General features: G+C 43.7%; 1 protein-coding gene across 3 annotated transcripts in view; it reads right to left on the bottom strand.

Annotated features, from left to right (window-relative positions):
• SH2D6 (SH2 domain containing 6) overlaps nt 1–16,013 on the bottom strand; it is a 139,325-nt gene that overhangs the window by 18,681 nt on the left and 104,631 nt on the right. For all 3 annotated transcript variants that reach the window (XM_077262867.1, XM_077262866.1, XM_077262865.1), the window contains one exon: nt 2,675–2,830. In XM_077262867.1, coding sequence (XP_077118982.1) covers nt 2,675–2,830 — 156 coding nt within the window. The remainder of the gene's footprint in view (nt 1–2,674; nt 2,831–16,013) is intronic.

Consider the following 16,013-nt stretch of genomic DNA (forward strand, 5'->3'; position numbering starts at 1 on the left):
GCTTCATTCTAAGCATCACTGAGGCATTGCCAATCTTCACTGTAGGCAAACTGTAGACATCACGGAGCCCCTGCCATGCTTCACAGTAGGCTTCACTGATCCACCATCATCTCTGTAGACATCACTTATCCACCGCTATGCTTTACTGTAGGCATTATCAAGCCACTGCCATGCTTCACTGTAGAAATCACAGATCCAACATGATTCACTTTAGGCAGGATGTTGTTTTCAGTCTATGTTTCATTTTTCTTCCATCAGACACACATCACTCCATAGAACACAATTACAAAACTTCTGTGGCTGATTTACATGGTATGGAGCCAACTTTTATTGTGCTATTGGGTCAGTAACGGTGACGTCTTGGAGCTCAGCACGGAGTCCTTCAGTGTTTAGCATGCACCTTACTGTACAAACTGAAACCTCAGTGCCTCCTGCCATCCAATGTTGCTGCAGGTTCTTTTTATTCACTTGAGGTTTTTGGCCACCTGCCTCCTCAAGAATTTGACATCAGCCGGAGTCAACTTCTTCTTTCTGCCACCTCCAGGTAGTGTAGCAAGTGCTCCTTTAACTTTGAACTTTTGAACTCTGCTTCTTTAACTCTAGGAACACTCAGTACCCATGTATCTTTTTTTTTTTTATTATGTTCCTTGTTTTTGTAAGGCAATTATCTCTTCCCTTAAAGAAGTTGTCTGGGACTTTTGCATTTATGGCCTAGGCTTAGGATAGGTCATCAATATCTGTTCAGTAGGAGTGTGCCACCTGACACCTCCGACAATCAGTTCTCCCGATGCTGGTGGAAGGCGTAACTACTCAGTTGTGGCTGAACAGCAAATTTTTGTCACAGATATAGTGTCTGCAGCCGTACATCTGCCCCCTACTGATTTGTATAGAGGCGAATGTGCAGTACCTGGCTGTGGCCACTATGCCGTTGACGAAGCTCAATGTAAAAGTCCTGATCAACCCCTTTAATTTTTTTAACCACTTTCCTCACTTAGCCATATGTGTACACTCGTAATCAGAAGTCAATCAACAAATCACTAGCCAGTCCAGGTATTTGATAGGACTTTTTCTCATGGCTGGTCTCTGCATCAGGATTGCTTGAGATTTTCAAATGATTGCTCGTATGAGTGAGGCTGAATGCTTCTGAGATTGCTGTAGTCAGTAAAAGAGACATTTTGTGTGTAATTTGGAGAAAACACTTATTATATATTTTTTTTGTTACATTTAAATTGCTCTTAAATTGTTACTAAAATAATTTTGATTGCAACTCAAGGGTTTGGGCCATCTAGTAGGACTTATGTTGGGGAATCAGGATTATGCATGCTGAATTTCAACATGCCTGATCCCTTGTCTTGAAAAAGATTTAACATCAAGGTCCAGGAAGGTGTCTGGCAGTGGCTCATTCCCCTCATCCTATTCAAAGAACGTGCAGTCTTGGCTGAACCAAACCAAGTCTATTCTAGGGTCAGGAGAAATAACTACCGTATTTTTCGGACCATAAGACGCAGGTTTTAGAGGAGGAAATAAAAAAAAAAATTGAAGCAAAAAATGTGGTCAATTCTGTACTTAATTTCCCCTATCCTGGTATACATGGCCCCCTTATCCCTATCCTGGTAAACATGGCCCCCTCATCCCTATCCTGGTGTGCATGGCCTTCCCATCCTGGTATGCTTGGCCCCTCATCCCCATCCTGGTGTGCATGGGCCCCCTTATCCTTATCCTGGTACGCATGACCTCCTCATTTCCATCCTGGTATGCATGGCCTCCTCATCCTTATCCTGGTAGGCATGGCCCCCTTATCCCTAGCCTGGTAGGCATTGCCCCATTCTTATCCTGGTATGATTGACCCCCATCACCGTCCTGGTATGCATGACCCCATCCTTATCCTGGTATGATTGGCCCCATCCCCATCCTGGTATGCAGGGCTCCATCAGAAAAAAAAAATAAAATATATATATATAAAAAAAATGACATTTACCTTTCTGCGCTCTCTCGCAGCATCTTGTTTCGATGCCAGCAGCTGCTTTATGCATGTAAGCAGTGCATGGCAGGGACGTCATGCGCTGCTTACAAGCCGAAGGACAGCTGCCGAAATAGTCATTGCTCTACACACCGGGACTATGTGCATGGAGGGCAGTGAGCATTCATTGCTTACTCTTCAGTAGCATGCACAGTATCAGCCTCTGGCTTCCTGCAGCTGCCGGGTGGTCACGTGTGCCGCTACTATAGGGAATTAATATTCACCGCATTCCACACCCATGGGCATGGAAAGCAGTGAACATTCATTTCTCTTTAGCAGCGGGCACAGGCTTTAGCTGCAGCAGCCGGCTCCTGCCTCCTGTGACCCGCTGCTCTGCCGCTGCTGCTCCCCCTCCTCCCCACCACAGTCAGAGCATGCACATCCGGACTATAAGACGCACCCCCCCATTGTCTTCCACATTTTTGGAGGAAAAATGTATGCCTTATTGTCTGAAAAATATGGTACTCTCAATGCTTTAAGCTGCATATCTCCAAATCTAAGCCCCTTCAGAAAGATTTATTTCCATATGTGTGAATGACATTAGCAGATCTTCAGATTTAGTTTTCACTTAAAAGTTATAAACAACATTTTCCTTTTTTTCATAATAAAGTATCAAAAGGAAATTACCCCCCAAAAGGTAACCAAGCCACTTACCTCCTCATACCGTTTACCCTCCTTCCCCAGTGAAAACCCATCGTTGCCTACGGCTCGTATAGGAATGTTGTAAATGTGGTCGTGGTAGAGAACAGCCAAGGTGTATAGCTGGGTCTGGTTTTGTGAAGAGCTGAGGCGAACCAAAAAGCAGCCGTCCTGTGTGACAGAAAGACAGCGGGGTGTCAGGAAAGATCGGAATTAACATGGCCTGATATTCTGGTGAATGATAAAATCGAATCTGTCCATAGTTGCTAATGATCCTGACAGTGTGGAAGGATGGTCAGGGAACATAGACCTAAGATCATGTGCGGAATAGTTGACTTTAAACTGCTCCTAAGGGTATGTGTCCACGTGCAGGAAATGCTGCGTGTTTGACGCTGTGCAGAGCCGCAGCGTCAAACACGCAGCGTCCAGATGTTACAGCATAGTGGAGGGGATTTTATCAAATCCCATCTCCACTATGCGTGGTAACACGCACCCGGCGACCCTGCGATTCCGGACATGCTGCGCGTCTTTTAAGATCGCAGCATGTCCGTGTACCTTGCGGCGATGCTGCACCGCCACAAGGTAAATCACAGGGCCCTATGTGTGGGGTGCGATGATGCCGGATGTGTACAATGAACACATCCGGCATCATCGCGTCACAGAAGGGGGCGGGGCTTAGGGTGGAGCGGGTTTGCCGCTCCGTCCAAACCGCCGGCCATCCTGAAGGTGGACACATACCCTTATAGTTGATCTTGAGGATTTTGAAGATTTTGACTACAGGGAGGGGTTATTTTTTTCACACCGCTTATTTATATAAAATGGTTCATACAGACAAATTCAAGAAATATTAGAGGTTTGTGAAAACCTATGGATGTACGAGTATTATACAGTGGGGCAAAAAAGTATTTAGTCAGTCAGCAATAGTGCAAGTTCCACCACTTAAAAAGATGAGAGACGTCTGTAATTTACATCATAGGTAGACCTCAACTATGGGAGACAAACTGAGAAAAAAAAATCCAGAAATTCACATTGTCTGTTTTTTTATCATTTTATTTGCATTTTATGGTGGAAAATAAGTATTTGGTCAGAAACAAACAATCAAGATTTCTGGCTCTCACAGACCTGTAACTTCTTCTTTAAGAGTCTCCTCTTTCCTCCACTCATTACCTGTAGTAATGGCACCTGTTTAAACTTGTTATCAGTATAAAAAGACACCTGTGCACACCCTCAAACAGTCTGACTCCAAACTCCACTATGGTGAAGACCAAAGAGCTGTCAAAGGACACCAGAAACAAAATTGTAGCCCTGCACCAGGCTGGGAAGACTGAATCTGCAATAGCCAACCAGCTTGGAGTGAAGAAATCAACAGTGGGAGCAATAATTAGAAAATGGAAGACATACAAGACCACTGATAATCTCCCTCGATCTGGGGCTCCACGCAAAATCCCACCCCGTGGGGTCAGAATGATCACAAGAACGGTGAGCAAAAATCCCAGAACCACGCGGGGGGACCTAGTGAATGAACTGCAGAGCGCTGGGACCAATCTAACAAGGCCTACCATAAGTAACACACTACGCCACCATGGACTCAGATCCTGCAGTGCCAGACGTGTCTCATTGCTTAAGCCAGTACATGTCCGGGCCCGTCTGAAGTTTGCTAGAGAGCATTTGGATGATCCAGAGGAGTTTTGGGAGAATGTCCTATGGTCTGATGAAACCAAACTGGAACTGTTTGGTAGAAACACAACTTGTCGTGTTTGGAGGAAAAAGAATACTGAGTTGCATCCATCAAACACCATACCTACTGTAAAGCATGGTGGTGGAAACATCATGCTTTGGGGCAGTTTCTCTGCAAAGGGGCCAGGACGACTGCTCCGGGTACATGAAATAATGAATGGGGCCATGTATCGTGAGATTTTGAGTGCAAACCTCCTTCCATCAGCAAGGGCATTGAAGTTGAAACGTGGCTGGGTCTTTCAACATGACAATGATCCAAAGCACACCGCCAGGGCAACGAAGGAGTGGCTTCGTAAGAAGCATTTCAAGGTCCTGGAGTGGCCTAGCCAGTCTCCAGATCTCAACCCTATAGAAAACCTTTGGAGGGAGTTGAAAGTCCGTGTTGCCAAGCGAAAAGCCAAAAACATCACTGCTCTAGAGGAGATCTGCATGGGGGAATGGGCCAAAATACCAACAACAGTGTATGGCAACCTTGTGAAGACTTACAGAAAACGTTTGACCTCTGTCATTGCCAACAAAGGATATATTACAAAGTATTGAGATGAAATTTTGTTTCTGACCAAATACTTATTTTCCACCATAAAATGCAAATAAAATGATAAAAAAACAGACAATGTGAATTTCTGGATTTTTTTTTCTCAGTTTGTCTCCCATAGTTGAGGTCTACCTATGATGTAAATTACAGACGCCTCTCATCTTTTTAAGTGGTGGAACTTGCACTATTGCTGACTGACTAAATACTTTTTTGCCCCACTGTATATTACTATGGGAAAGGGTAGTGGAGTATGGAGTGGGCTCAAGAGCTGAGCTCAGTATACACAAGGGCAAGTGCTAGCTGTGTTATACAGCCAGCACCAGCCTCTAACAGCAGTGACTGGAGTTAGCTCCGATTGCTGCTATGTAACCGATTAACTGCTGCTGTCAGGCCTCAGGAATCTGCATTTATATGGAACCTATACTTTCAACAAACTATACATACATCAATACATCTAATAATAAATCTGGCGAGACACGCTCTCATGCTGCCACTCACTGCGCTTCTTTCCTACATTCTGATCAGTTTCAGCATTCCCATGTTTGAGAAAAGTCAAACTTCACATTTTCGGGAAAAAAAATAAAAAAATATATACACTGCTCAAAAAAATAAAGGGAACACTAAAATCCCACATCCTAGATATCACTGAATGAAACATTCCAGTTGTAAATCTTTATTCATTATATAGTGGAATGTGTTATATATACAGTTAGGTCCATATATATTTGGACAGAGACAACATTTTTCTAATTTTGGTTATAGACTTTACCACAATGAATTTTAAACAAAACAATTCAGATGCAGTTGAAGTTCAGACTTTCAGCTTTCATTTGAGGGTATCCACATTAAAATTGGATGAAGGGTTTAGGAGTTTCAGCTCCTTTACATGTGCCACCCTGTTTTTAAAGGGACCAAAAGTAATTGGACAATTGACTCCAAGGCACTTTCATGGACAGGTGTGGGCAATCCCTTTGTTATGTCATTCTCAATTAAGCAGATAAAAGGCCTGGAGTTGATTTGAGATGTGGTGCTTGCATTTGGAAGATTTTGCTGTGAAGTAAACATGTGGTCAAAGGAGCTCTCCATGCAGGTGAAACAAGCCATCCTTAAGCTGCGAAAACAGAAAAAACCCATCCGAGAAATTGCTACAATATAAGGAGTGGCAAAATCTACAGTTTGGTACATCCTGAGAAAGAAAGAAAGCACTGGTGAACTCATCAATGCAAACAGACCTGGGAGCACAAGGAAGACAACAGTGGTGGATGATCGCAGAATAATCTCCATGGTGAAGAGAAACCCCTTCACAACAGCCAACCAAGTGAACAGCACTCTCCAGGAGGTCGGCGTATCAATATCCAAATCTACCATAAAGAGAAGACTGCATGAAAATAAATGCAGAGGGTTCACTCCATGGTGCAAGCCACTCATAAGCATCAATAATAAAAAGGCTAGACTGGACTTTGCTACAAAACATCGAAAAAAGCCAGCACAGTTCTGGAAGAACATTCTTTGGACAGATGTAACCAAGATCAACCTCTACCAGAATGATGGAAAAGAGAAAAGTATGGCGAAGGCGTGGTACAGCTCATGATCCAAAGCATACCACATCATCTGTAAAACACGGCGGAGGCAGTGTGATGGCTTGGGCATGCATGGCTGCCAGTGGCACTGGGTCACTAGTGTTTATTGATGATGTGACACAGGACAGAAGCAGCCATATTAATTCTGAGGTATTCAGAGACATACTGTGTGCTCAGATCCAGCCAAATGCAGCCAAACTGATTGGTCGTCGTTTCATACTACAGATGGACAATGACCCAAAACATAAAGCCAAAGCAACCCAGGAGTTTATTAAAGCAATGAAGTGGAATATTCTCGAATGGCCAAGTCAGTCGCCTGATCTCAACCCAATTGAGCAGCATTTCACTTGTTAAAGACTAAACTTCAGACAGAAAGGCCCACAAACAAACAGCAACTGAAAACCACTGCAGTGAAGGCCTGGCAGAGCATCAAAAAGGAGGAAACACAGCGTCTGGTGATATCCATGAGTTCAAGACTTCAGGCAGTCATTGCCAACAAAGGGTTTTCAACCAAGTACTGAAAATGAACATTTTATTTAAAATTATTGAATCTGTCCAATTACTTTTTGGTCCCTTTAAAAACAGGGTGGCACATGTTAAGGAGCTGAAACTCCTAAACCCTTCATCCAATTTTAATGTGGATACCCTCAAATGAAAGCTGAAAGTCTGAACTTCAACTGCATCTGAATTGTTTTGTTTAAAATTCATTGTGGTAATGTCTATAACCAAAATTAGAAAAATGTTGTCTCTGTCCAAATATATATGAACCTAACTGTACACACACACAGTATATATGTGCACTGAGCATGCCCAGAGACGCAGCGGTGATGTAGGACACAGCCGGTCGTTACCGCTGGCTCTGCAAATCTCATTATTGGGCATGAGCAGTGCGCTAATGAAGCCTGGTGCAGGTTCATGGGGCCTGGGGAAGCTGTCATGTTACTTTTGAAAGGGAAAAGATAAAAAAAAGTTATTGAAGATATGAAAAAAGGGAAAAAAAAGCATAAAAGTTTTCATCACTCCAAAATATAAAGAAACTAAAAATATACGGTAAGTATATCCATAAAAAGTCTGATCTATCAAATTATCAAATTATGTAACCCATTAGATAAATGCTGTAAAGAAAAAAAAAAATCAAACGCCAGAATTGCTGATTTGCAGTTCCCTACAATTACAATGCAAAGTGATCAAAAGGTCATATGTTTCATATGTTTGTACAACAAAAAGGATTATAAAAAAAGAAAACATTACAACTCATCCTGCAAAATTATCAGTCTTCATTCAGCCACGTAGGACAGAAAGATATAAAAATGTTCTGTTTCTTTTAAGAAATAAAGAAAAACAGCAAAAGGTCTAAAAAAGAGAATTGTCTGCATCTACAAAAAATAAATCCATTCATTCATATAGAAGGAGTTTGTGCGTTAGAGTCGGTCCTGCTGTTAGGTTGCACTTCCAGCACAGATCTAGTATGGTGGCTATCGTCAGACTGTGCAAGTTCAGCCATTGGCACACCTTAGTTATTTTACCTCAGGAAGCATCAGAACGTCAAATAAAACTACCTAGCTGGCACATTTGAGGGCATTGTGCACAGGCGGGCAGACATTTTCATACATGCAACATGTGCTACTGCGCAGGGGTCCAGTGGCTAGGAGGCCCACTGCCACCTTACAGGCCACTTCATATCATTCTGATCAATCTGTCTGTCATTGAGCACAAGGAACTGAGCTGATGACTTACACTGCTCATCACTACATCATTATTGGTGGCTAGGTAGACATAAAGGGGTACTCTATGGTGAGCTAACCAGGAGCAAGGGGCGCAGGAGTCCTCTGCTGATGTGACCGCACCCAGGTAATGAGGTTAGGACATATAGGGACCTTGTGGCTCGTATTTTGGAGGCTTTGTAACTAGAACATATCTAAAAGGAAGAAAAAAAACATGAAATATGCTAATATTTTTTAATTAAATCTTCATGGCACGACAGATTTCCGTTTTTGGGTTTCCGTTTTTTCTTCCCCCTTTCTCCAGGGCCCTATCTCTTGTTATTCTGTCCACAAAGACACAGTGGCATGTAAAAGTTTGGGCACCCCTGCTCAAAATTAGTGTTATTGTGACCAGTTAAGCATGTTGAAGATGAAAAGATCTCTAAAAGGCCTTAATCTAAAGATGACACATTACCTGCTTTTTTTTTGCAAAAATACATATATATTTTAATCTTTTACATTTTAAAAGTTACAAAATGGAAATTGGGCAGATGCAAAACTTTGTGCACTCTGCATGGTTAGTACCTAGCATCACCACCTTTTGAAAGTATCACAGCTTACAAACACTTTTTGTAGCCAGACAGGAGTATTTCAATTCTTGTTTGAGAGATTTTCATCCCTTCTTCCTTGGAAAATTCTTCCAGTTCTGTGAGATTCCTGGTTCATCTTGCATGCACGGCTATTTTGAGGTCTAGCCACAGATTTTCAATGATGTTCAGATCAGGAGACTGAGGGCCATTGTAAAACCTTCAGCTAGCGCCTTATGAGGGCGTCTATTGTGGATTTTGATGTGTGATTAGGATCATTATTCATTTCTAGAAGCCATCCTCTTTTCAACTTCAGCTTTTTTCCAGATGGTGTTATGTTTGTATCAAGAATTTGTTGAAATTTAATTGAATCCATTCTTCCCTCCCCGGCTAATGGCTGCAACAGAACCCCAAAGCATGATTGATCCACCACCATGCCTAATGGTTGTTGAGATGTTCTTTTCCTGAAATTCTGTGCTCTTTTTTTCTCCACACATACAGTACAGACCAAAACTCCTTCAAGATTGTTGGAAGACCATTCCCGGTTACTACCTCTTGAAGCTCATCAAGAGAATGCCAAGAGTGTGCAAAGCAGTCATCAAAGCAAAAGGTGGCTACTTTGAAGGACCTAGAATATAAGACATAATTTCAGTTGTTTCACACTTTTTTGTTAAGTATAAAATTCCACATGTGTTAATTCATAGTTTTGATGCCTTCAGCGTGAATGTACAATTTTCATAGTCATGAAAATACAGAAAAATCTTTAAATGAGAAGGTGTGTCCAAACTTTTGGTCTGTACTGTACCATTGACCATTGTGGCCATAAAGTTCAATTTTAAACTCATCGGTCCACAGGACTTGTTTCCAAAATGCATCAGCCTTGCTTAGATGTTCTTTTGCATACTTCTGATGCTGAATTTTATGATGAGGACACAGGAGAGGTTTTATTTTGATTACGCTCCCATGAAGGCCATATTTGTGCTGATGCTCTGAACAGTGGACCAATGTAGCACAACCCTGCTAAATCTTTCTGAAGGTCTTTTGCAGTCAAGTGGGGGTTCTGATTTGCCTCTCTAGCAATCCTACTAGCAGCTCTCACTGAAATTTTGCTTGGTCTTCCAGACCTTATCTTGGCCTCCACTGTTCCTGTTATGGTTCTCAATGGCAAGAGAACATAGCCCAGCATACATAGGAACTAGCTCTTGGAAGGATGGAAACTTAAACTGACCATGAACTAAACCTGCCGCACAACTAACAGTAGCCGGGTAGCGTAGCCTGCGTTTTATCCCTAGACGCCCAGCGCCGGCCGGAGGACTAACTAATCCTGGCAGAGGAAAATATAGTCCTGGCTCACCTCTAGAGAAATTTCCCCGAAAGGCAGACAGAGGCCCCCACATATATTGGCGGTGATTTAAGATGAAAATGACAAACGTAGTATGAAAATAGGTTTAGCAAAATCGAGGTCCGCTTATTAGATAGCAGGAAGACAGAAAGGGTTCTTTCATGGTCAGCTGAAAACCCTATCAATACACCATCCTGAAATTACTTTAAGACTCTAGTATTAACTCATAACATCAGAGTGGCAATTTCAGATCACAAGAGCTTTCCAGACACAGAAACGAAACTGCAGCTGTGAACTGGAACAAAATGCAAAAAACAAACAAGGACAAAAGTCCGACTTAGCTGGAAGTTGTCTGGTAGCAGGAACATGCACAGAAAGGCTTCTGATTACAATGTTGACCGGCATGGAAGTGACAGAGGAGCAAGGTTAAATAGCGACTCCCACATCCTGATGGGAACAGGTGAACAGAGGGGATGATGCACACAAGTTCAATTCCACCAGTGGCCACCGGGGGAGCCCAAAATCCAATTTCACAACAGTACCCCCCCCCCCTCAAGGAGGGGGCACCGAACCCTCACCAGAACCACCAGGGCGATCAGGATGAGCCCTATGAAAGGCACGGACCAGATCGGAGGCATGAACATCAGAGGCAGTCACCCAAGAATTATCCTCCTGACCGTATCCCTTCCATTTGACCAGATACTGGAGTTTCCGTCTGGAAACACGGGAGTCCAAGATTTTTTCCACAACGTACTCCAACTCGCCCTCAACCAACACCGGAGCAGGAGGCTCAACGGAAGGCACAACCGGTACCTCATACCTGCGCAACAATGACCGATGAAAAACATTATGAATAGAAAAAGATGCAGGGAGGTCCAAATGGAAGGACACAGGGTTAAGAATCTCCAATATCTTGTACGGGCCGATGAACCGAGGCTTAAACTTAGGAGAAGAAACCCTCATAGGGACAAAACGAGAAGACAACCACACCAAGTCCCCGACACAAAGCCGAGGACCAACCCGACGCCGGCGGTTGGCAAAAAGCTGAGTCTTCTCCTGGGACAACTTCAAATTGTCCACCACCTGCCCCCAAATCTGATGCAACCTCTCCACCACAGCATCCACTCCAGGACAATCCGAAGATTCCACCTGACCGGAGGAAAATCGAGGATGAAACCCCGAATTACAGAAAAAAGGAGACACCAAGGTGGCAGAGCTGGCCCGATTATTGAGGGCAAACTCCGCTAAAGGCAAAAAAGCAACCCAATCATCCTGATCTGCAGACACAAAACACCTCAAATATGTCTCCAAAGTCTGATTCGTCCGCTCGGTCTGGCCATTAGTCTGAGGATGGAAAGCAGACGAGAAAGACAAATCTATGCCCATCCTAGCACAGAATGCCCGCCAAAATCTAGACACGAATTGGGTTCCTCTGTCAGAAACGATATTCTCCGGAATACCATGCAAACGAACCACATTTTGAAAAAACAGAGGAACCAACTCGGAAGAAGAAGGCAACTTAGGCAGGGGAACCAAATGGACCATCTTAGAGAAACGGTCACACACCACCCAGATGACAGACATCTTCTGAGAAACAGGAAGATCCGAAATAAAATCCATCGAGATGTGCGTCCAAGGCCTCTTCGGGATAGGCAAGGGCAACAACAATCCACTAGCCCGAGAACAACAAGGCTTGGCCCGAGCACAAACGTCACAAGACTGCACAAAGCCTCGTACATCTCGTGACAGGGAAGGCCACCAGAAGGACCTTGCCACCAAATCCCTGGTACCAAAGATTCCAGGATGACCTGCCAACGCAGAAGAATGAACCTCAGAAATGACTTTACTGGTCCAATCATCAGGAACAAACAGTCTACCAGGTGGGCAACGATCAGGTCTATCCGCCTGAAAATCCTGCAAGGCCCGCCGCAGGTCTGGAGAAACGGCAGACAATATCACTCCATCCTTAAGGATACCTGTAGGTTCAGAATTACCAGGGGAGTCAGGCTCAAAACTCCTAGAAAGGGCATCCGCCTTAACATTCTTAGAACCCGGTAGGTATGACACCACAAAATTAAACCGAGAGAAAAACAACGACCAGCGCGCCTGTCTAGGATTCAGGCGTCTGGCGGACTCAAGATAAATTAAATTTTTGTGGTCGGTCAATACCACCACCTGATGTCTAGCCCCCTCAAGCCAATGACGCCACTCCTCAAAAGCCCACTTCATGGCCAAAAGCTCCCGATTCCCAATATCATAATTCCGCTCGGCGGGCGAAAATTTACGAGAAAAAAAAGCACAAGGTTTCATCACGGAGCAGTCGGAACTTCTTTGCGACAAAACCGCCCCAGCTCCGATTTCAGAAGCGTCGACCTCAACCTGAAAAGGAAGAGCAACATCAGGCTGACGCAACACAGGGGCGGAAGAAAAGCGGCGCTTAAGCTCCCGAAAGGCCTCCACAGCAGCAGGGGACCAATCAGCAACATCAGCACCCTTCTTAGTCAAATCAGTCAATGGTTTAACAACATCAGAAAAACCAGCAATAAATCGACGATAAAAGTTAGCAAAGCCCAAAAATTTCTGAAGACTCTTAAGAGAAGAGGGTTGCGTCCAATCACAAATAGCCCGAACCTTGACAGGATCCATCTCGATGGAAGAGGGGGAAAAAATGTATCCCAAGAAGGAAATCTTTTGAACCCCAAAAACGCACTTAGAACCCTTCACACACAAGGAATTAGACCGCAAAACCTGAAAAACCCTCCTGACCTGCTGGACATGAGAGTCCCAGTCATCCGAAAAAATCAGAATATCATCCAGATACACGATCATAAATTTATCCAAATAATCACGGAAAATGTCATGCATAAAGGACTGAAAGACTGAAGGGGCATTTGAAAGGCCAAAAGGCATCACCAAATACTCAAAGTGGCCCTCGGGCGTATTAAATGCGGTTTTCCACTCATCCCCCTGCTTAATTCGCACCAAATTATACGCCCCACGGAGATCTATCTTAGAGAACCACTTGGCCCCCTTTATGCGCGCAAACAAATCAGTCAGCAGTGGCAACGGATATTGATATTTAACCGTGATTTTATTCAAAAGCCGATAATCAATACACGGCCTCAAAGAGCCATCTTTCTTAGACACAAAGAAAAAACCGGCTCCTAAGGGAGATGACGAAGGACGAATATGTCCCTTTTCCAAGGACTCCTTTATATATTCTCGCATAGCAGCATGTTCAGGCACAGACAGATTAAATAAACGACCCTTAGGGTATTTACTACCCGGAATCAAATCTATGGCACAATCGCACTCCCGGTGCGGAGGTAATGAACCAAGCTTAGGTTCTTCAAAAACGTCACGATAGTCAGACAAGAATTCAGGAATCTCAGAGGGAATAGATGACGAAATGGAAACCAAAGGTACGTCCCCATGCATCCCCTTACATCCCCAGCTTAACACAGACATAGCGTTCCAGTCGAGGACTGGGTTATGAGATTGCAGCCATGGCAATCCAAGCACCAACACATCATGTAGATTATACAGCACAAGAAAGCGAATAATCTCCTGATGATCCGGATTAATTCGCATAGTTACTTGTGTCCAGTATTGTGGTTTATTACTAGCCAATGGGGTGGAGTCAATCCCCTTCAGAGGTATAGGAGTTTCAAGAGGCTCTAAATCATACCCACAGCGTTTGGCAAAAGACGAATCCATAAGACTCAAAGCGGCGCCAGAGTCGACATAGGCATCCGCGGTAATAGATGATAAAGAACAAATCAGGGTCACAGATAGAATAAACTTAGACTGAAAAGTGCCAATTGAAACTGACTTATCAAGCTTCTTAGTACGCTTAGAGCATGCTGATATAACATGAGTTGAATCACCACAATAAAAGCACAACCCATTTTTTCGTCTAAAATTCTGCCGTTCGCTTCTGGACAGAATTCTATCACATTGCATATTCTCTGGCGTCTTCTCAGTAGACACCGCCAAATGGTGCACAGGTTTGCGCTCCCGCAGACGTCTATCGATCTGGATAGCCATTGTCATGGACTCATTCAGACCCGCAGGCACAGGGAACCCCACCATAACATCCTTAACGGCATCAGAGAGACCCTCTCTGAAATTCGCCGCCAGGGCGCACTCATTCCACTGAGTAAGCACAGACCATTTACGGAATTTTTGGCAGTATATTTCAACTTCATCTTGCCCCTGAGATAGGGACATCAAGGCTTTTTCCGCCTGAAGCTCTAAATGAGGTTCCTCATAAAGCAACCCCAAGGCCAGAAAAAACGCATCCACATTGAGCAACGCAGGATCCCCTGGAGCCAATGCAAAAGCCCAATCTTGAGGGTCGCCCCGGAGCAAGGAAATCACAATCCTGACCTGCTGAGCAGGATCTCCAGCAGAGCGAGATTTCAGGGACAAAAACAACTTGCAATTATTTTTGAAATTTTGAAAGCAAGATCTATTCCCCGAGAAAAATTCAGGCAAAGGAATTCTAGGTTCAGATATAGGAACATGAACAACAAAATCTTGTAAATTTTGAACTTTCGTGGTGAGATTATTCAAACCTGCAGCTAAACTCTGAATATCCATTTTAAACAGGTGAACACAGAGCCATTCCAGGATTAGAAGGAGAGAGAGAGAGGAAGGCTGCAATATAGGCAGACTTGCAAGTGATTCAATTGAAAGCACACTCAGAACTGAAGGAAAAAAAAAAAAAAAAAAAAAAAATTTTCAGCAGACTTCTTTTTTCTCTCCTTACTCTGCCAATTAATTTAACCCTTTTTGGCCGGTCAAACTGTTATGGTTCTCAATGGCAAGAGAACATAGCTCAGCATACATAGGAACTAGCTCTTGGAAGGATGGAAACTTAAACTGACCATGAACTAAACCTGCCGCACAACTAACAGTAGCCGGGTAGCGTAGCCTGCGTTTTATCCCTAGACGCCCAGCGCCGGCCGGAGGACTAACTAATCCTGGCAGAGGAAAATATAGTCCTGGCTCACCTCTAGAGAAATTTCCCCGAAAGGCAGACAGAGGCCCCCACATATATTGGCGGTGATTTAAGATGAAAATGACAAACGTAGTATGAAAATAGGTTTAGCAAAATCGAGGTCCGCTTATTAGATAGCAGGAAGACAGAAAGGGTTCTTTCATGGTCAGCTGAAAACCCTATCAATACACCATCCAGAAATTACTTTAAGACTCTAGTATTAACTCATAACATCAGAGTGGCAATTTCAGATCACAAGAGCTTTCCAGACACAGAAACGAAACTGCAGCTGTGAACTGGAACAAAATGCAAAAAACAAACAAGGACAAAAGTCCGACTTAGCTGGAAGTTGTCTGGTAGCAGGAACATGCACAGAAAGGCTTCTGATTACAATGTTGACCGGCATGGAAGTGACAGAGGAGCAAGGTTAAATAGCGACTCCCACATCCTGATGGGAACAGGTGAACAGAGGGGATGATGCACACAAGTTCAATTCCACCAGTGGCCACCGGGGGAGCCCAAAATCCAATTTCACAACATGTTCCTGTTAACTGCCATTTCTTAATTACATTTCAAACTGAAGAAAGGGCAACTTGAAAATGCTTTGTTATCTTCTTATAGCCTTCTTCTGCTTTGTGGGAGTCCACCATTTTCATTTTCAGAGTGCTAGGCAGCTGCTTAGAAGAACCCATGGCTGCTGTTTTTTGGCACGAGGTAAGAGGAGGCTAAGTTTTTATACAAGCTGGGAAATTTGCATTACCTGTAGTGATGAGCGAGTGTACTCGTTGCTCGGGTTTTCCCCAGCACAGAGTGACCTCCGAGTATTTATGACTGCTTGGAGATTTCGTTTTCATCGTGGCAGCTGAAT

This window comes from Ranitomeya variabilis, chromosome 5 (assembly GCF_051348905.1).
Source record: "Ranitomeya variabilis isolate aRanVar5 chromosome 5, aRanVar5.hap1, whole genome shotgun sequence".
NCBI classification, from domain to species: Eukaryota; Metazoa; Chordata; class Amphibia; order Anura; family Dendrobatidae; genus Ranitomeya; species Ranitomeya variabilis.